The sequence below is a fragment of the Cyprinodon variegatus genome, unplaced genomic scaffold (assembly GCF_000732505.1).
Source record: "Cyprinodon variegatus isolate N-32 unplaced genomic scaffold, C_variegatus-1.0 Scaffold1164, whole genome shotgun sequence".
Classification (NCBI taxonomy): Eukaryota; Metazoa; Chordata; class Actinopteri; order Cyprinodontiformes; family Cyprinodontidae; genus Cyprinodon; species Cyprinodon variegatus.
In genome coordinates, this window is record NW_015151617.1 from 57,201 (window position 1) to 78,332 (window position 21,132).

The following is a 21,132-nucleotide window of genomic DNA, read 5'->3' on the forward strand; positions in this document are numbered from 1 at the left end:
GACTTTACCAGGCTGTTTCTGTCTGTTTTTTTCTGTCTGGGTGTGTTTGACTCTCAGCTTCACTCACACAGTTAGTCGGCGACTCTTACATCATCTCTGCGAAACATTCCTCAACAGGTGAAGATGCTGATATTTACCTTTTATTTAGTTCTTGTGCCTCAGCTGTTAAGCTAACGGACTCGCCGCTTGGGAGTGTTACCATGGTGACAGGCGGATGGAATAGGGCTCAGAGCCGCAACCCGACAAAACCGAAGCAGAAGACCGGCAAAGGCTCTAAGATCCTGAAGGGAACTCAGGCAGAGACCCGCAGAGGGATACCGGTGAGCCGATCCAAGGAGATAAAGCTTTCCAAGGTGAGTCTATATTTGTGTTTGAAGCACTAAAAGCCTCCAAACACAATTTTAAACTGAATCATTTAACTTTTCTTTTTAGTTTGCAACATTCCTTATGCAAGAATTGCAAATAATTAATGGAAGTGATCATCATTACTGCTTTTTGTTAGGCAAGTGTTATTTAATATAAGTAAAAAAATAGCTTTCATTATTTCTATCAGTGCATTTTACAGGAACATGTCACATAAACAAGTCTGCTGATAAAGTATAAATACTGTTCTGTTAGCTGTTTCTTCATTTGTTTTTTTTCTACTTGCAGTCTCAATAAATGTTAATATAATGAAAAATATATTTGATGTAACGATACCTTTTAAAAGTCACTCAAACTGGTCAAATATATTAATGGCATGTAGAATCTACATGCCTGTTTGCTGAAATGTAACAGACCAAAATATTGCATTCAAGACATATTTTGCAAACATCATTGATATTTTGATTGCATTTATTATTTTATATATGTGTAGCTGAAACATATGCCAGATTTACCAAGAATTATGGCTACACCATTAATGAAGAAATGGATGCTGTGCTTGTGGAAATTATGACTGACAGTGTGAGTATTACATCGACCTCCTATTATGACAGAGAACTGATTAATGAAATGTTCCTCAGAAAGTTCCACCTAAGAAAGAAGAGCGCGATCACACCGGTTCAGGTCCATATAAGCATGAAGATTCAAAGTCAAGGAAGAAGATCATCAGGTACCAATTCTACACTCTTGCTTCATGAACTCATTCAGGTCTGATTGTGAAGAACTTTCATAAGTTAGGATCCACAACCTTTTTCTTCTCTTTGCTGTGTGTCTCAACTGCTGTGAGTCCTAGCACATATATGCCATTTATAGGACTAACATTTAAAATAAATAACATCAAATACTTGAATTTATGTTTTTAAGCCTGAAATTTATAATTTCTTCAATAACATTTGGAGATGAATCATCTAGTTTAGTTTTAGTTTTTTTTTGATGATCAGTGACCAAACCATACATTAAAGGAAATGAAAAGTTCCAAATGGAAATGATTCAGTATCATGATCATGAAATTATGTTAAGTTATAACATTTTACATTTGTATGTGGCTTATAGAGAATACTCAGAGTGAAGTTAAACAATAACTCTTAAATATTAATTCTTTGAAAACAATCTCCACTTACACTAATATATCATCTTCATAAAAGATGTGTTGATATGTTGAACTATCAAGAGAATAATTTATGAAGAACTATTGAGCAGCCTAACTTGTTTCCAGTTGTAGTGCTGTCAGTGTAAACTAGACTAGATCAGTTTTTATTTTATTCTTCATTCTACTGGTTTTTGTTCTGTTTTGACAGGAGATCTCAAAGACTTCAGGACCCTTCAGGTAAGGACAGCAACATTTAAAACATTACATTACCATAGACTTCTGAAACCTCCTTAAATATAAGGCAATATCTATGTTTAAGAAATTAAAATAACATAGTTTGAGCTGTAAGCTGTTAACCATCACCCATTAGTGCTTTCAGTTTTTTTATTTAGCTTTGATGAGCTAACCATTTAGTATTCAACTAATAACTATATAAATGACGAGTTTCCCCGTTGTACCTTTTTTCATTCTGTTCCCCAGTGTCTCTTATATTTGACTGCCATTTTTCTTGGTTCTTTGTTATTAAACCCATTAAAATGCTTGTGTGACACAATAATACACAGATAATCAGTAACATTATTTTTATCAGGTTTTGATCACAATGATCAAATGTGCTTTTAGCAATTAATTGAAAATTTATGTTTTATATCGAGATGATTTCCATAACTTAGATATTTACACTCTGTCTTGGGTCCCAGCACATTTGTTTGATCCAATATATTAATAAAAAAAATTTCATATTTTTTTTCTCAAAGCTTTAACAGTTTTCTTATGGTTTTGTATGAAATATGTTTTTGTGTAAAATGCGTTTCAGGGAGCAGGAGGAGTGGGGTGAGAAGAAGCACCCGGCCGACCACACAGACCAGCAGATACCAGGCCTCTAATGTGTTTAATGGGAACAACAAGTAAGAAGACTCACTGGTATAAACAGGAAATAAAACAGACAGCAGCAATTAGAAGGTTTTCTGTTTGAATTTGATTTCTAATTGCTTTTAAATAGAATTTACAATTTTTTTTGTCATTTCTGCAGGCTAAATAAGATCATGCAACTATAAAAAAAACAACAACACCTGAGATCATATTCTTGTTTATTATGTATAATCTGTTTTTTGCATTTTCTGGAGATAAAATGTTAAAAATTTTCAGTATATCTGTTAAAAGAAATGCACTAGTCAGGTCAGAAAAATCTTAATCATGAATTTTTTTTTAAAGTGTTGATAACAGGTTAAATCATGTAATTTATATAAAATTTTATCCCTTGTTCATAGACACATCTTACATGATACATTTAAAAATTATGCTGTTTTTGTGTTTGTTGTGCATACAAGAAGAAAAGAACATTTTGATCAAACAGGTTAGATTTTAATGACTGACATTCATCTTGAATATAATTTCTCTGCAGCCATGGAAGCCTGAATGGGACAAACAACCTGAGGAAAAACCCACTGATTAGTAACAACAAAGATGGAGTGAGTGTGGACTAAAAACATTGACATGGATATCTATATGCTTTACTCCAATTGAAGAATGATTTTTATTTTAATGGATTTTTGAAACAAATAGGGCAAAAAATATAATAGGTACAGTAGTCTTATTAGTGCCAACAAACAGGTTATTGTTATTATACTCTCAGAAAGATGAACCTCCTTTCAGTCTTCTTTTCTCACTGCTAGTTAATTTTCCCTGTTTATAATGAGGAGCTGGATGACCTCTGACTTGACTTAATTAAAAATACTCAATTAAATAAAACTAAGCATACTAATTTGAAAATATTTCGATTTTGCAAAAACTTGGGGATTTTTATTTGGCTAAGCAAACATTTTTTTTTTCAAAAAACTTTCTTTGGCTACAAAAAACCTTGTTTGAGTAAAACTTTTATTAAAAAAAGTATATTTAAGTATAATTTGTTTATTTGTAGTCATACTAATACCACATTAGTTTTCTCAGTTTGGGTTTTCTTTATGATAAGAAGATTCAGCATAGTGGTGAAGTTACTCCATCTTAGCAGTATATAACTAATAATATGAAAAAGTATTAAAAAAGATAAAAACCTAATTCAAAATAAGGGAGCCATTACAGTAAGGTGTGAGCTGATACAGTAAATGGCATCAATAATCAGCAACATTTCCTTTATGTTTGAGAAGAAGCTGCCTCTAAACATAGCTCAGTTTTCTGCACAGTTCCTGTTTTGTTGTTTTGACAGCATGCTGCTCACATGTGTTTACATTCTGCAGGAGGTTTAAAGCCCCAGTTCAAAGTGTTCTCACAGTCTGCAGGGGTGGGCACCCTCTGTCTTATCAGCTCACTGTGAGGGAGGTGCACCCAGCTGCACGCAGACTTCTCCGTCTGCTCACGGCTTGTGAGGAAGGGGTGACGGCTCTATCAGCTGCCAACATATTGGAGGGGGCTGAAAGCTTGAGGAGTATCAGAGCGTTCTTATTTATGTCACATGAAGTTAAGGAGATGATCAGGTTTAGATCTGTTTGGATGTGATGACAGTTTTCTTGTGAATTTTCTGAAGTTGCAGGAGTTCATTTGGGTTATTGGTTCTGTTTGGTATAACCTGAAAAAACTGCAGAGGGGAGCTTTAAATGAGTCATTGCTGAGGTCAAAGGTCCTGTGTGAACAATCATATAAAATGGAGGAGTTCCACTATAGAATAAAATATCTAACCATGAAACAGCTGCTTATTTCACCTATTAAAACAGAAACATTTCATGCAAGAGGTTGAAAAAAAGATTGATGACCCATGAAACAAATCTAACTGAAATGAGAAAATCATTTCATTTCTATCTAATTATGGTTTTATTAAAGGTTTTCAATAAACAAACATCCATTTAGTGCGTCGGAATAAGTGTAAGAGCATCATGTCAGCAGACCTTTGTTTTCTCTGGCAGTTTCTGTAAATTAATTCTTAATACTAATAAGAATTAAATTTTTTTTTAAAAGCTATTTTCATAGCCTCTTAGAAATGACAAAAGTAAAGCTGTGCAATTTAAAAATCCCCAATTAATAGAGAGAAAAACAGGGTCTGATGACCAAACTGTAAAATGTTGCTTAGAATCATAATTTTCTGATATCATTTATCAAAAATACAATACATACATTAATTTGTTGACCCAGTTTTTTTTATTTATAGACGAATTACTCCAAAGCCCAGAGGAATAAAACATCAGGACCACTGCAGAGGGAACTTAGTGGCTCCGATGAGGACGATGGTTTGTGCAATCATGAAGCAGCAGGAGGAAACAGTTTGGATGTTTGCTAATTCTCTTCTTCTCTGGTATTTGCAGGTGATACCGCTGATGTAGATAGCGGGCTTGGAACAACTGCAGATGAGGACAGTAACTGCAGCATGAACCAGAACTTCGACGCTAGACCGGGTCAGGATTCATCCATGAATGAGGGATCCAGCAGCAGTCAGTTTGATATATGAGGCTACGTCTGCACTCATAACACTATAAACATGAAAGAGGGATATGGAGTCAGTAATCACAATTTATTTTAAAAAATCAAAACAGAAGGAGACATGAAAAAGTGGATCTGGTTTAGAGAACATGTTGAAGCACTCTGACCATTTAGATGAGTAGAAAGAAAATAATTTGTCAATTATGATACAAATATCCTGATTTATATTTGTTTTTCTGTTTTACACTGTTTAGAGTTTCTGAACAGAACCCCCCTTACAGGAACGAACCCGATCCGCGGGCGAGCCTTCAGGTGAGACCAACCACCACAGCTTTCTGTCTCCTGTCTGTCCACAGAGTCGCAATAAAGGGGAAATAATTGGAGAAAACATGATTGACTGACTGGAAGAGGCCTTTCTTTCACTGATTTATAGTAGTTTTTCATCAGACTAGGTTCTGCTATTCTTCTGATTCACAATACTTAAACTGAGTTCAACTCAACTAGAACAGCAGGTCGATGCGTGGCATTGCCGCACAGAAGAGAAGCAGACACAGAAGGTTTGTTGCACAGTCTGAGAAGCATGGAGGAGATTCCACGAGACAAGTGGTTACTGTAGGAGAGCTGAACACAAAGCAGTGACAGGACAGCTAACTGCTCCTTCGTGCTGGAGCCCACAAAGTGACCCTGAGTGGGTCTACCACAGTTCTCTCTCACCAACAGATTTTATGAGGATGAACATACCAGTGCTGGACAAAACATTTTTTAGGTCTGGGAATGAAACCATAGACCTGCTTAAACCTTGCGCTTCTGCAGGGAGTGCAGGGCTCCTTTTAATTCTTCTTGGTTAATGATAATGCTGGGCTTCATGCCAAAAATACCAGGCAGATCCTAGAGGATGAATAAACACAAAGAGACACGTTTATTTGTATCACAGATTTAGATTTAGTGTTTTTTTCCCCCCATAATAATAAAAACCCTTTATCTGAAAACGACATTTTGTGTTTTCTTATGTATGTGACTAATATTTAAATAATTTTTCAGGTTCTGAAACACTTAGATATGAAAAACCTGTACACAAAAATAAGAAATTATGTTTATATTAGCTTCTGACAGGAATTATCCTTCATCGGAATCTTAAAAACTCATCTTTTGTTTGCTTCTTTTTTTCCCTTTAGAGTGACTCAGAGTGTTTGGTCTAATGACTCTGATGATGATGACTCAGACAGCGAAGATGAAAAGGACTCTAGCAGGTCAGCGGAGACAAGGAATCTCTAACTGAGTGCTGGAACCAAATTTTGGACCCGGTACCAATAAGTCCAGTGTTGATAAAATCAATTAAAAAACATTTAAAGGGAAAATTTTCAAATAAAAAAATAAAAAATATCAATGGTGGTCTTATTTTTTCCCTATGACTATTTTTAAAATGTGTTTGTATCCAAGATAATGTTAGAAGCATTTTCCATGATTTGTTTTGCAGCCGAGCTCAAGGTCTGCGTAAAGAGGAGCTTTTCAGGACTCGCAGAGACAAGTCTGCAGGAGCAGGTCTGGCTGACATCGATCCCATGGCTATCGATCAGTTTGTAAGTTAAACCATCAAATCTTCCGGTTAAGGGCCTCTGTCTTCCCCTTTGCTACCCTTTCCATCTCTATAATTTATATATAACATCAGATTCTCTAACTTCTCAGCCCATTCCCACAAATATCTCTGCTTGAATGTTTTCTCTCTGTCCTTGTTTATCTTGCTGTCTCCTCAGGTGGGCTTTGACAGCATTGGTGGACTGGCAGGTCACATCTCCGCTCTAAAGGAGATGGTGGTCTTCCCTCTTCTCTACCCAGAAGTCTTTGACAATTTCAAGATTCAGCCTCCCAGGTGACAAAGACACAGACGATGCAAAGCTCTGCAGAATTTATTTACATCCTCTAACGCTACGTTCCATTAAGCTTTAATATATTAACGTTTAAATATCAAACTTGCTTTAACTGTGTTCAGGGGTTGTCTGTTCTATGGTCCCCCTGGGACCGGGAAGACGCTGGTTGCCAGGGCGTTGGCCAATGAATGTAGCCACGGTAACAGAAAGGTGTCATTCTTCATGAGGAAGGGAGCCGACTGCCTCAGCAAGTGGGTGGGCGAGTCGGAGCGGCAGCTACGGCTGCTGTTTGAGCAGGTAACTTTGAGCAGATTATGACATCACTGCTAAAAAAAATAGGTTCAACAAATATCAGGTTTGATGGGTTGAATGATGATAGTGAAGTAGTCAAGACCACACCACCAGAGACCAATGAGTACTGAGACAAGACTAAGACCTAATATGGTTTTAGTCTTGTATGTTTTCTAAATGTGGTTCTTCTTTAATGTGTTGGCACCTGAAATGCTATAAAGTGGAAAAGAGAATCATTATAACGAAAGTTGATGCTTCTTAAAGTCTGGACTATCATGTTTTGTGTTTCTTCAGGCGTATGACAGACGTCCCTCCATCATCTTCTTTGATGAGATCGATGGTTTGGCTCCTGTTCGATCCAGCAAACAAGATCAGATCCACAGGTCTTTACAGCCTCTAAATGGACAGATTTTTACCTTTGCTCACAATCGATGGTTCACGATGATCACATCCTCATTTTGAAACCTCTGCAGCTCTATCGTTTCAACTCTGCTGGCTCTGATGGACGGGTTGGATAGTCGAGGGGAAGTGGTGGTTATCGGAGCGACAAACAGGCTGGACTCCATCGACCCGGCTCTACGGCGTCCGGGACGCTTCGATCGGGAGTTTCTGTTCGGCCTTCCTGACAGAGAGGTAGCACTAACAGCTGATCTGCATTTTACAACTTAGTTGATAATATAAGGAGTTAAAGGAATAGTACACCCAAAAGATGATTAGCCTTCATTTTCTACTCACCCCCATGCTGAACAACACTCTGGAGTACTTTTTTGATATCTCAAATGCATCTGGAGATCTGGGAGGCTTCTTGCTGTCTGCTGACATTCAAATAATGGAGGTCTATGGTGACCGAGACAGAAAGGTCCATAAAAGTCCACAAAAAACGTGTCAATATTCCTCCATACTGCTCGTCCAATGTATTCCAAGTGTCCTAAGTGGGTAGCATCCAGAATTTACTCGAAACGAAGTCATTTAGAATGTTTTTAGAGCATAAACAGTAGTGTATAGGATTTCCTGAAAGCGCGCACATGCGCGCTCACGACGCTACGGAAGCCAGCAGACCAAGCCAGATGAAAGTGCGCATTCAGCGTCTGCTCTGCCAATAATGCAAGCGTAGAAGAAGAAATGTGCTGTTTACCTGTGCAAAGAAAGAAACAACGAAAGAAAAATGTCTGAGGACTTCAGTGTTGAGGAAGAGCATGAGTTCTTTGCCGAGCTGAATGCGCTGGTTTGGTCTGCCGGCTTCCGTAGCGTCGGGAGCACGCTTTCAGGAAATCCTATACACTACTGTTTATGCTCTAAAAACATTCTAAATGACTTTGTTTCGAGTAAATTCTGGATGCTACCCACTCAGGACACTTGGAATACATTGGACGAGCAGTGTGGAGGAATATTGACACGTTTTTTGTGGACTTTTATGGACCTTTCTGTCTCGGTCACCATAGACCTCCATTATTTGAATGTCAGCAGACAGCAAGAAGCCTCCCAGATCTCCAGATGCATTTGAGATATCAAAAAAGTACTCCAGAGTGTTGTTCAGCATGGGGGTGAGTAGAAAATGAAGGCTAATCATGTTTTGGGTGTACTATTCCTTTAAAGTCTTTAAGACCTTAAAGTTTTTGCTGGTAAAACTTTAAAAATAGTTTATTTTGAATGATATTTATAGTGACTTGTATTTCTGATTAGAGGATTAAATTGTTGGAGGTGTTGCATGTTTGAAATGTTGATTTTATAAATGTTTTTTTTTTTTTTGCATTTTGTTTCAGTCACGTAAAGAGATCCTTAAGATCCACACCCGGCAGTGGAAACCTCCTCCTTCTGAAGACTTTCTGGATGAACTTGCAGAAAAATGTGTTGGTAGGTGGAAGGAAAGACATTTATTGTATTGTTTATGGTTTATTGTTAAGTTGCTAGTCATGAGAAGAAGTTTGATTTATCAAACTTTAAACATTAAATTAAGTAAAAACCTAGAAACGGGATGTATTGTCAGAATTTTATTTTATTTTATTTTATTTTTTTCTTTCTTTTCTTTCATTTTTTTGAGTCATTAATACACTGCAAAAAATGGAAATCTAATTAAGTAATTTTTACTTAAGTAAGTGCATTTTTTTTTCCAATTGAGGACGAAAGTGAGACACTTTGCCAATGGAACAAGACAATTTACATTAGAAAGGAGAAAAAACAATTGCATTGTCTTATTTCAAGTTCATATTATATAATTATCTTATTTTAAGAGTAAAGATACTAATTTCATTGGCAAATCATTGTATTTACCCACTTAAATTAAGGGTAAATACACTAAATTATAGAATTTTTAACTTAATTCTAGATCATTTTTGCAGTGTACATTTTGAGGAACTTAAATTGATTTGATTACTATGAAACATTAAGTGTTAAAAATCATACATAAATATGTAACTAGAGAAAGTGAATTTAAATGTGTATTTGTTACTGTGGGGCTATGGCCTTAGAGGTAACTGAGAAAGAATGCAAAGCAATAAGGTTTTTTTATCGTCACTTTTATCATTATCACGATAATATCACCCAATATCATGATCAGAAATTAAGAGCATATCACTCAGCCCTGGTGTTTAGGATGAAAAATCAATTATCCTTTTTCATGTCCGATCTTGTATAACCTAAACTCTTACAGGTTACTGTGGTGCTGACATTAGGGCGGTGTGCACAGAGGCAGCTCTGTGCGCGCTGCGCCGTCGCTACCCACAGATCTACGGAACCTCCCAGAAGCTCTTGCTGGACGTCTCGTCCATCTCCGTCAGCAGCTGTGACTTTGTAGCAGCCATGAGGAAGATGAAACCGGCCTCTCAGCGTTCCAACGCCTGTCCTACCAAACCGCTGTCCAGGGTGGTTCGGCCCCTGCTGGGAGCTGCTCTGTGCCAAATCCTGGAGGTTGTGCAGAAGTTGTTTCCACATGCTGAGCAGGGGATGAAGAGGAAATGGGATCCGGGTGAGAGAGAGCTGAAGGTTAAATGCACTTCTGTTGTATTACTGAGTAGAGTCTTATTTGGAAATGTTATGTAATGTTAGATCTGACCTCTGGTGTCCTCGACGATGGACTAATGAATGGAGCAGATGGAGGCTCCTCAACCTGCAGCATCTCTGCTCCTTCCACCTCCCAGAGGAAAACCTTCCTGCACTTTGCCAGGTGAAGCTGAAAAAAAAAATCTGATTAAAGTAAAACAAAGAAACCAACATGTTGGTTAAAGAGAGACAAAGAGAAATCTAAAGCTTTAGGATAATATCACCTAATTCCATCTAACATAAAAAAAAATGTCAGGACCTGCATGAACTCACCTTTCACTGCTCTGCTCTGCTGCCCCCTGCAGGAGTGCAGTACAACACCCAATGGCCCACCGCCCCCGAATGCTCCTGGTGGGCCGCCCAGACTCTGGTCAGACCTCCCACCTGGCCCCTGCGATCCTGCATGCTCTGGAGCGTTTCACTGTCCACAGCCTGGATGCTGCTGTGTTGTTTGGGCTCAGCAGCACCTCGCCTGAGGAAGCCTGTGCACAGGTTATTTTTACACTGCATGGATGCTTAGATAACTTCACAAAGTTTCATTTTACTCAAATTATAAAGCGGTTATTCTCAATTTAAAGCTTAATATATCTTAAAAGAAAACAATAGATTGTCATCTGCCTGATCTAATTAGAGTTTATTTAATCTAACATTTGTAGAATAGCTAAATTATATATAAACAAAATGGTGAAAGAATTTAATATCAAGTTCATTTTAAAGTTTGCAACTAAATGAATTAAATAGACAAAAATTAAGATGCTTTCTTTGACCTGGGGTCTTCTTAGCTTTGGTATACTGTATAAGTTTACTTTTTTATTGACCAAACAACACATCATAAAGAAACTGCAGGATACATTAAAATAAATAACAGAACAGTTTAGACAATGGTTTAAAGACACTACAAGAGGGTTGTAAGCAACATTATCTGGGTGGGCCCCATATGAAGTAAAACACCCCCGCTGCTGCCGTAGAAATGATCCTAAATGTGGCTCTTCATCATTCATCATTCTTCACCTTCACTAGACATGGATATACTTTAGTGTATTCCGCTGTAAAATGAGTCTTAATGGGCTACCTTGAGTTTCTCAGCTCCCCTCCTCACCCACGCTCTCTCCATTCATCTCGCAATCTTCACTCACTGTAGCAGCAACGTCCTCCTCTCCCTCTGTGGTTCTTTGAAAGGACATGTTTATTTTGGGAAGTTTTCTGCGTTCTTCCAGCAGCTCTTTGTTTTTCCTTTTCTGGAATCCTCTTAAGTACCTCATTTTGGTATCCATCGTTGCTAACACATTGTACGTAACGGTAATGGTTTTAATCTACGCTCTGGGTTACCCATAATTCCAAGTCGTATTGTAAAAAATAAAATACTCAAATACATCGTTCTTTTAAGATCTTTATTGCGGTTTGAAACACATTATATGAGTGTATTTTGTACCAACCGTCTAATGAACTATACACAGTTATTAACATAGTAATTAAAAGTATGATTGTCTGCTTTGCTATTGGTGTCATGTTTAAAAGCCATTATGTTGAAATCTGGAATGTGTTGGGGTATAAATACGGTCCGCTGCGGTCAGCTATATCAGGTGGGTTTAAGAGGAATTTTTCGCACCATTACATCTGCAAAGAGACGTCCTAGTCCAGAATTGCGTAGGGGGCCAACCAGGTATCAGTGACGGGGCCCCTAAGCAACTGCAGTCTCTGCTTACCGATAGTTACACCATTGCATTTAGATAAAGACTGAAACGAGGTTTCAGAGGAAATTTCTCCACTGTTCAGGTGTTCTACGAGGCCAAGCGGACGTCTCCCAGCATCCTCTACATCCCTCACATCCAGCAGTGGTGGGACACGGCAGGATCGGCACTCAGGGCCTCTTTCCTCAGCTTGCTAGGCAGCATCTCCCCATTCTCTCCTATCCTTCTCCTCGCCACCTGCAGCCTCCCCCACCAGCAGCTGGACCCAGAGGTGATGCTTCCTTCAACTTTTCTCTCTATTCACTGTTATAGAATGTCGTCTATTGTTTGAAAGCAGAAAGCGAAATCAAAAACACACATGTTGACTCTAAAAATTCTTTTTTTTTCTCATCAGATACAGTCTCTGTTTCGGGAGGAGTATGGGGAGATTTATACCATGACTGTTCCCACGCAGCAGGAGAGAACAGAGTTCTTTCGGGATCTCATTCTGAATCAGGCAGCAGAGCCTCCACCATCCAGGAATAAAGGTTTCTATCATGTTTTGATTCCTGGTGCTCTGCTCCACTATCAAGTATAAAGTTACCAGCTTTTTGAAAACTTAATTGCGCGTTTTGAAGCATTAAGCCTAATATTCCTGCTTATTTTTTATTAGTGACCCAGAAGGTGGAGATCCTTCCTGTGGCTCCCCTTCCTTATCAGAGACAGATGTCAGAGCAGGAGCGCCTCCGTCTGGAGGAGCAGGAGGAGGATGTGCTGAGGGAGCTCCGCCTCTTCCTCACGAACCTCACAGAGCGTCTGATGCTGGACCGCCGCTTCAAGGCCTTCACCAAACCTGTGGACATCGAGGAGGTAAACTGATTCTGTTTTATCAATTAGTCATTTTACTGTAAATCTTGTTGGCATAAACTGTGGAGCTGAAACAAGGTGAGCATTAGATGCATTTGGTACCTTTAGGGGCAGCAAAAATCCATAAACTCTCTCTATTTTACTAATATCCTTCATTCTTCAGGTGCCAGACTACCTCATGGTGGTCCAGAACCCCATGGACCTCTCCACTCTGCTGTCCAACATCGATGAACATAAATATGTCACCGTTAATGAGTTCTTGTCAGACGCAGACCTCATCTGGCAGAACGCTCTAGAGTACAACCCAAAGAGAGACCAAGCAGGTGGGACTAAATCAAGATGCTCTGCCTGCAATGGACTGATTTTTCTCATTGAATTTAAATACTTTTAGTATTTATACATTGCTAAGCAGGTAAAGATACATTTGAAAAAGGTTGAGTAGTAAATTAAAAGTATACAAAAATGTAGATTTATGTTGAATCAATAAACCACATGAAGCCTTATTAATGTCAGAATACGGTTTAATCAGACCCACAATAAATCAACCTCTTCTAAAGGAGGAATTCTTTACCAGTTGATAGCTATCACAAGTTAAAGTAGGAGGGACATTTCTTAGTAATTCTTTGATTTAATTAATGAAAAAATGAAACTTTATTTCAAAAAATAACTTTAAACACACACAAAAAAACGAAACAAAACAAAAAAAGAAAACAAATAGGTGTATACAGTAGATATGAGTTTGAAAGGCAGCAGGGAGAACTATACACTTATTTATCCCTACCCCATTATCACTATAATAGATGTGCTTATATGATGCTGTTAATCAGAATCAGAATCAGAAATACTTTAATAATCCCAGAGAGAAAAAACTTTTGTTGCACACTCCAGTTACAGTTTTATATATATAAATATATATACACACATCCAACTACACAAGATAATAAAGATAAAAAAAGAAAAAAGAGATAAAGTATATACACATATAGCTCTCTAATAAACAAAAATGAAATTTAGGATCCATTAAATTCTAAATAATAAAAAATATATATAGTAATTTAAGCAGAACTAAGCTTATAAACCATATAAAAACCATATAAACCTTCATGAATATCTACTGGAAGCCTATAAATCTGTTTTGTTTTAGTGTTGATTATTTAAATCTTTATCATTGGGTTTAAAAGCTTAACCCACGCTGAAGCTTGCAGTTTCAGAGACCTAAAGGAAAGTTTTAGGCTTGATTTTGATTATTCTTCCTAAACTCACTGAGAGGAAGGAATGCAGGGAAAATAGAGGAGTTTAAGTATCTAAACAGAAGCAAAAGGAGGCCAGCCCGACTGCAGGACTGACTGCAGAACTAATCCCACTGACTTTCTGCTTGGCTGATGGGACATCTTGGTACACACTAGCAGTGTTTGTCCTTTGGGTCAAACAAAATGTGTATATTTTCCAGTATTTGTACAGATATTCCAGTATAGCTGGAAAATCTAATCCTGAAAAATTAATTGTACTTAACAGTCAAACATAGTCCTGTTGATAAGCTGGTGAACCACCTGCTCACTTTGGTCAAACCTCCACTTCCTTTTTGGAAAGTTTTATTAGTCAGAGTACAGACCACAACTATCTCTCCTCTAAAGTCACATGATAGCTGAAGGGCCGAACAGATGACGACATTGGGAACAGATTCAGCTTTCAGACGGTGGCTCTCAGGTTCTGGAACTTCCTTCCATTTTATTTGCTCCTCCTGCTGCATTTAATAGTATTAGTATTTCATTTATATTTTTAGATGAATACAAGCATTAAATCAAACATTATTTTAAAAATGTGGATTCACTCAGTGACAATTATTGAAATTAGTTTAAATAAATTGGTTAAAAACTTTATTGGTTAAAAACTGAATCTAATCCGCTTGATTCCTGTTTTTACCGAACATGAATTCAACTCATGTGTATTTTAAGTTTAATGTGTAAATGCTTACATATGTCAGACCGTCACATTCGTCACCATGCATGCACCCTGAAGGACACAATGCGAACCATCATCAGAAAAGAACTGGACAAGGATTTCCAGAGAATCTGCGAGGAAATCCGAGAGTCCCGCATTGAAAGAGGTAAAAATTTACTCAGTGTTCAGCGTGGCCCAATTAAACCAGGTGTTCAGACTCTCAGCTTCGTTTTCTATTAAACTAAGTGAGATTTAAAGTAATAAAACGCCTGTATTAAAAGCCTTTTGAATAGAAATGTCCTGCAGCATTAGGGGTTTGTATTTATTTGTGTTAATATTCTGCTTATTTATAAACCTTCAAACTAAAAATTAAGACTTCTTTATGTGACAGCGTTATCCTACAGGCCCAGGGCCAATCTAGACTTGGCCAACAGCCTCTACAACCAGGTCTTCACCCGGAACAGCACTGGACCTCAGGGTGAGCTTTTTATTTATGTTTTTATTTTTTATGAATGTAACTTGAGACTAAAATGAAACTTTTAAAGTTATATGAACAAAATGGTTTAAGTTAAACACTCAAAAATAATATATTTCACCCAAATTTTAAGATTTATATAAATATATATATATATATATATATATTTATATATATTTAAATACCATTGACACAAACCTATTAAATAAATCTTAGAAGGTGCATATGCATTTGTTTAATATGGCTTATTTATTAAAAATAAATAACTTTCAGGTGTATTTAGAATTAATAAAGTATAGTTAATTAAAATGAATACTAATGAGTGTTTTTATTTCAAGTACATAAAGTTTATTGTCTGAATTGCCTAATAATCTGGTTACCTTTGTGCAAAGTCCATCATTAAACCCAAATATGGGGACTGATTAGTGGTCAGTTCTAAATCCATGTTTCTGATTTGACCTATATAGAAGAACTGTTAAATTACCATTTTTTTAATTGAAAAAGCTTCCTGGATGGGAAGCAAAACATCTTCAAACTTTGACACTAAGTCCAGTGGATTGTTTTTAAAAAACTTTTTGGAATACAATTTTTAAATTAGTGTTTTCTTTTCTTTTCTTTTTTTGAATAGTCATATTTAAGAGATATGTTTGTTTAATAAATCACTGCAGAAAAGAGGATGTGAGGGCAAAGCTTCAAGGACAGAGAGCTGCAGAGTCTTTAATTGAACATAAAAGCATTAGTCTCAGAGCAGGTGAGAGGAAAAGGGAACATCAACCGAGCTGACCAAAGGAGGAAGAGTGAATGAGGGATTCTGCAGCTGAAGGGAACAGTCCCAAACAGAAAGGAAGATCAATTGAACAGTAATGAGGATTCAGTTCTACTCCACCTCTTTTCTTCTTGTTGTAATGACCCTTCCTTTCCTCTCCCTCCCCTCAATCCCAACCCTCTTCTTTATTATTTCTGCAGCGCGTAAGAAAAAGTGTTTCAAATCGACACGAAAATCCAAGTGGAGCACTGGTGTGCTTAAGAAACGGCAGCCGAAGAAGACAGCTTCCACCTCCTCCTCCTCAATGTCCAGCGTAACCAGTTCAGATTCCAATGGAATCAGAGGAGGGAGTGTTTCTGCTGACCAAAGCTCTTCTAGTTTGTCAGACAGCAGCGATGAAGACAGGAACACCTTCCTTACTATTAACCGGAACCATCATGCATTCAAATCGCTCCAAAAAAGGCTCCAGCAAGTATACAATCCGTCCAGCAATACTCCCAAAATTAGCCCGGACCACAGGCAGCAAAACAAGCCTTCAAAGTCCGACCCGGCCCGGAGGAAGGCGCTGACCGAGTTTTATTTAAAGAAATTGGGTGTGTTTGTGTAACATAGATTTGGAGTGAAAGCTGGCTGCTCTACTAACTGCCCTTCAGTCGACTGTGACTGAGCTTCAAAGCCCTGCAGCGTGTAAAGCAGGTAGTGAAATCACTGCCTGTGCTTCTGCTTCGCTGCTGCTGCTGAGCAAGATCTAAAGTGCAAAGTTTTCACAGTCAGGCAGACGTCTGGGCAGAGAGCCAAACTGGCACAAAGCTGAGCTGAGAACAGATGCTCTCTGATATTCTGTCACACAGACGTTCTCTGCAAATTACTTAAAAGAGGAGCTTCCTTTGATTGATTATTTTAGCTTGAAATGCAAGTGCCTGTCTGAACCATGCACAGCTTGTTTTCTTTAATTTGACTGATGCCCCTAATAGACCTTTTAGATGCAAAAAAAAAGACGCTTGATTGACAAAAAAGATTTACTCCTTAAATAAAGATTGAGGTTAATGTTTTATTACCTTTGGTTTTAGAGTTATAAACTGTAGGTCATGTGTTGTTTGTTTGCTGCATTGTCTGCGCTCCCAAAAAGTGATTAATCTATCTATTTAATTACAAGAACAATCATTTTCTTTCTTCCCCAGAGAGGCAGAGGAAGAGCGAGATGAGAGCAAACAAGGCCGTCTTCGAGCAAATGCAGCAGTTCAACAAGGATAGATCTGCAGAGATGGTGAAAGAGCAAGCCCCCCCGCTGGTAGTGGATCATAAAAAGCTGAAAGTAAGTAACTCAGGTTAGGCTGTTTTTGTCCATATTTGGGCCGTTTTTAAGATTACTACTGCTAGCTACTAAAACATGGTAGAATTATTTTATTTTGTTGACAGGGTTCTAACACTTGTGTAATGAAGTAACCACAAGATGTTACAGCTTTGTAAATATTTTCAAGAAGTTTTTAACATTTCATCAAAAATGTCAAATAGTTTTAGTGTTTTTTTGTTTTTTTTTAGATGTAGTCTTTTTTTTTTATTGTCCCTTAGCAGGTAAGTTTGTTAACCAGTTTAGGGCAACTGACTATAGTCATTACTATAGTAACCATCAATATGAAGTGCAGAGTAAATAAAGTTTGTGCATAGTCTTGAAGTGAAAGATTTTATTTTTTTTTCCACATTTAGAGACTTTTTTTTTTATTTCATCCGCCCATCGTTGGACGAGGTCTGAATGACTTCAAACAGCTAATCTTTTAAAAACAAGAAACAAATCCGGGTTTTGTTCTTCCTGAACTAAAAATATGTCGGAGCTAATTTTTACAACTGATTGTTCAAATTATAGACATTAATATGTAGCTGCCCCATTGGACGTTTCTGACGGCTTGGTATACCTGCTTCTAGGGCGGCCATATTGGGTCAGACCATAGTTCAGACAGATGCTGTCAGAATGAATAGGAGGCACCTCAGATGTAATTTTAATCACATGGAAGTCAAAGACAATATCACAATAAGTTCTTACCTTTCACAACCATTTGAAAGTCCAAAACAAATATTACGATTACCTTTCAGAAAGATCATACATATTTACTCTGAATCAAAACTATTGAAACCAAAGTCAAACTGGATAAAAATTATATATATATATGGATAATCTGTCATAAAATCCCACATATAAAAGGTAATTGTACTGGGTCTGCTTTGTAGTCTTCTTTCATTTTTGCACCCATAGGTTGAATAAAAGTCGGGCCTCCTGAGAGGAAGCTCTGGAATTTGCTAACTGTCAATATAAAATCGAATGTATGCATCATGGTAGAAAAAAATTTATATTAATCAGCTGGTATCATATTGACCCTTTAACATTTTCATTCAGCTGAGAGTTCACCAGATTCACTGTCTGAATTAATTAAGTAATGTTTGCCCCAATTGACGTGTATTCTTCCTGACGCAGCTTGGTCTGAACCAAGATGGCCGCTCTGTCGGCAGGTGCGCCTATTTTAACAATTACGCGGAGGTTTATCGATGTCTCTGGTATAAACATCTATTTCCTGAGTCTTAAATTTAAATAAAAACATAATTCTCTACCTTTTTCTCTCAGATTGATAATGAGGGTTCTGTTGAGAAACTATCAATAAGAATATCTGCACACATTCAACCAATTTAATTCAGGCTATGAAAATGCTTCAAATCCATTTTTAGTTAAATTTATGCATTTTTTCAACTTAATTCTGGGACCATGTTGTTAGCCTGTATTTCACCAGCATCGGTTAATAAAGGGATATATAATTGAAGGTCATATTGATCTCTGGTTATTAAATGTACTAATTTGATTATACATTTAAAAACGACTGGGTGAATTTAAACCTTTTCATATTGTGAATTGAAGCTATATGAATAAAATAAAGTACTTTGGTTGTAACTATTGTTCAAAGTAATTCTTGTTTTTTCTTTTCCAGGATCTGCTGAGCAGAGCTGTAGCTAAAACAGAGGGCACTGAGGTGGAGCCTCTGGAGAAGCTTTATGCCCTGTTGGCTCAGTGCATCTACAGACACAGAAACAACTATGACAAGACGGAGCTCATTAAGGTACAACGACACCGTACTTTTTAGAGAGTTTGGACATTGTTAAATGTTACAACAGTTTTCTTTTAGCCTGTATTTTACTTTATTACAGTCATGCTTCTATAACCTTCAATATACTTCCTTTATAAAGTATTTTTATTTCATGTAAAGAAAAACAAAAGGCATCATGTAGAGAAGGAGTTGATTTTACGTAATTTATTTGTTTGTTTTCTCTAGGAAATGAAGAAAGAGATCGACAACTTCTCCTGAGCAGTGATAACAAAAACTGAGTCACTTTAAATGAAAAGTATTTTCTTTGTTTATTCTATTTATTAAGATATATTTATAAAATTAGAAAAAAAAATCTAAATACCTCAGTATTTTAAGTGTTGCATAAGATCATATTAACATTTATTCCTTCAATATTTTTGAAAATAAAAAAAAAACCTAATAACAACAAGGTTAACTAAAAAGTTTACCATGATGTGCACTTTATAAAAGTGTAGGTCTGGGTAAATTAAAAACAATGTGTGTTTTGGGTTACTAAAATGTCATTGTTTAGTGTTGGTTTTCTGTGTTGCTCAATTTGTGTTTTGTTTTTTTTTGTTCTTGAAAACAAAATTTTTCATGCTTTCTGTCTGCAGGAGTTAGAAATTCAGGATTTATTTGAATAAATAGTTGTGAAATTGTTATATTCAAGTTTGTGTGTTGTTCTTATTTCTAGTTGTTTTTAATTATTTTGTAATTTTTTAATACTTCCTATGAGATATTTGAATTTGTAGGACATTGTTTTTGTTATTATAATTAATAATTCAGTTGTTAGTACATTTTGTATTTTATATAATGTTTTAACTTTTATATGACCAAACTGAAAACAGTTACCACTGATCCCTATTTAGTCACCGGATTGCCGATAGGCCGAAAAATTTGAATTAACCTGCAGCCATCTTGGTAGCCTTGCAGAGTTGCGCCTTAAAAACAAGCAGTTTTCAACTTCCCAAATCATATTCAGAACGTCTATGTCATGCTACAATGTAGGATTCAGAAAAAGATGTTGAAATGTCTGAAAGGTCGGACATAGGCGAGAGTGTATCTGAAGATGGAGACGGAGACCAACACCTCCCTCATCCTTGGCCCAATCTCAAAGAATTCTTCTAAATAGTTGAACAATTGAGCTTTCAATTCATATAGAGGCATCTGGTTGTTTTTGTTTTAAACTGCAGTATCTATACTTCTACTTAAGTAACAAATGTGTGTACTTTGGACACCACTGCAGAATCCTAAAAAGGAAGTTAAATGTGGCCTTGGATACCATAGCATCATCCAAGAAAAAACTAAAGTACACACAGTAGAAATCAGGGCGGCTGAAGAAGGAATTTGATTCACTGAAAAATTTTGTTGATGAACTGAAGAAGAAATTATTAACTATAATATTATATTTAATAACTATTAATTCAGACAAATGTGTTGAACCAGTGAATAGCGATCAGTGGATGCTACATGCACGTCTCTATCTGACGTAAAGACGCAGATGAACCTTCTGACCCGACGCGGAAAAATATAACAAATTTGACCTCATTACGTCAAGTTTGTACTTCCGCCTATTTTGACCACTTTCAAAATAAGAGTCTAGGGCTCTATGCACTCGGCTTTAGTCTTCAAGTAACTCCTTGTTGTCTTTAAATTGCAAACTTGGTGTTAAAGATAAATAATTTACATTTCTTTAAGGTAAGGTTTGAAAAACTTCAATCCTCTTGGTTGATGTGTTTCGAAGAACAAAAGACATTAATTTACATTTTCAAGTAGGAATCTCCACTTTCTTACAAAAAAAAGAGAGAAAATAACAGTTATATACAGGAGATCAACTTAACTTGTGCAAGGCAACAGAAATAAATAAATTAATGAATAAAAAAGCAGTAATATTACAACCAATGGAAACATACAAAACTTAAAAAAAGAATTCAATTAAATAAAAGACAGAATCGTTCTGCAACAAGACAGTTTCTTGCATCATGTTAACTTTAGCAATTTTTGTGAGTAAAAAAACCCCCAGAAATTTTGGCATGTCACTACATAGTTTTTGTCGGCTAACAGAGATAAAGATAAATAGAAGATTTTGACCTCGTTTTTTAAACTTATTAATGAAGGTTTTCTATTTTTTCCATTTAAATACATGTTTATATCTTCCCATACCTAAATCAATCGGAATGTCAT

At 36.7% G+C, this 21,132-nt stretch overlaps 1 protein-coding gene across 2 annotated transcripts; it reads left to right on the forward strand.

Annotated features, from left to right (window-relative positions):
* The first annotated feature begins 60 nt into the window (after positions 1 to 60).
* On the forward strand, positions 61 to 19,365 carry LOC107101871 (ATPase family AAA domain-containing protein 2-like). 2 transcript variants are annotated; one of them, XM_015400949.1, is made up of 28 exons: positions 61 to 353; positions 1,005 to 1,093; positions 1,722 to 1,750; positions 2,328 to 2,418; positions 2,916 to 2,982; positions 4,653 to 4,731; positions 4,807 to 4,932; positions 5,176 to 5,233; positions 6,097 to 6,171; positions 6,399 to 6,501; positions 6,676 to 6,791; positions 6,912 to 7,086; positions 7,375 to 7,463; positions 7,554 to 7,713; positions 8,844 to 8,934; positions 9,731 to 10,045; positions 10,126 to 10,243; positions 10,425 to 10,611; positions 11,896 to 12,081; positions 12,205 to 12,337; positions 12,463 to 12,659; positions 12,820 to 12,979; positions 14,641 to 14,763; positions 14,989 to 15,075; positions 16,039 to 16,431; positions 17,020 to 17,153; positions 18,814 to 18,942; positions 19,156 to 19,365. In XM_015400949.1, the coding sequence occupies exons 1-28, from the start codon at positions 201 to 203 to the stop codon at positions 19,186 to 19,188; spliced, it is 3,696 nt and encodes a 1,231-aa protein (XP_015256435.1). In that variant the 5' UTR covers positions 61 to 200; the 3' UTR covers positions 19,189 to 19,365. The 2 variants fall into 2 exon arrangements, with proteins under 2 accessions (XP_015256435.1, XP_015256436.1); XM_015400950.1 differs by having other exon boundaries at positions 4,807 to 4,896.
* Positions 19,366 to 21,132: the final 1,767 nt, after the last annotated feature.

Bases quoted from the DNA above. Each gene is read 5' to 3' on its own strand.
- LOC107101871 (XM_015400949.1), top strand. From the start codon at position 201: ATGGTGACAGGCGGATGGAATAGGGCTCAGAGCCGCAACCCGACAAAA. The intron at 4,732-4,806 runs GTTTGTGCAATC...TGGTATTTGCAG, and splicing joins TGGCTCCGATGAGGACGATG to GTGATACCGCTGATGTAGAT. The intron at 6,792-6,911 runs GTGACAAAGACA...AACTGTGTTCAG, and splicing joins TTCAAGATTCAGCCTCCCAG to GGGTTGTCTGTTCTATGGTC.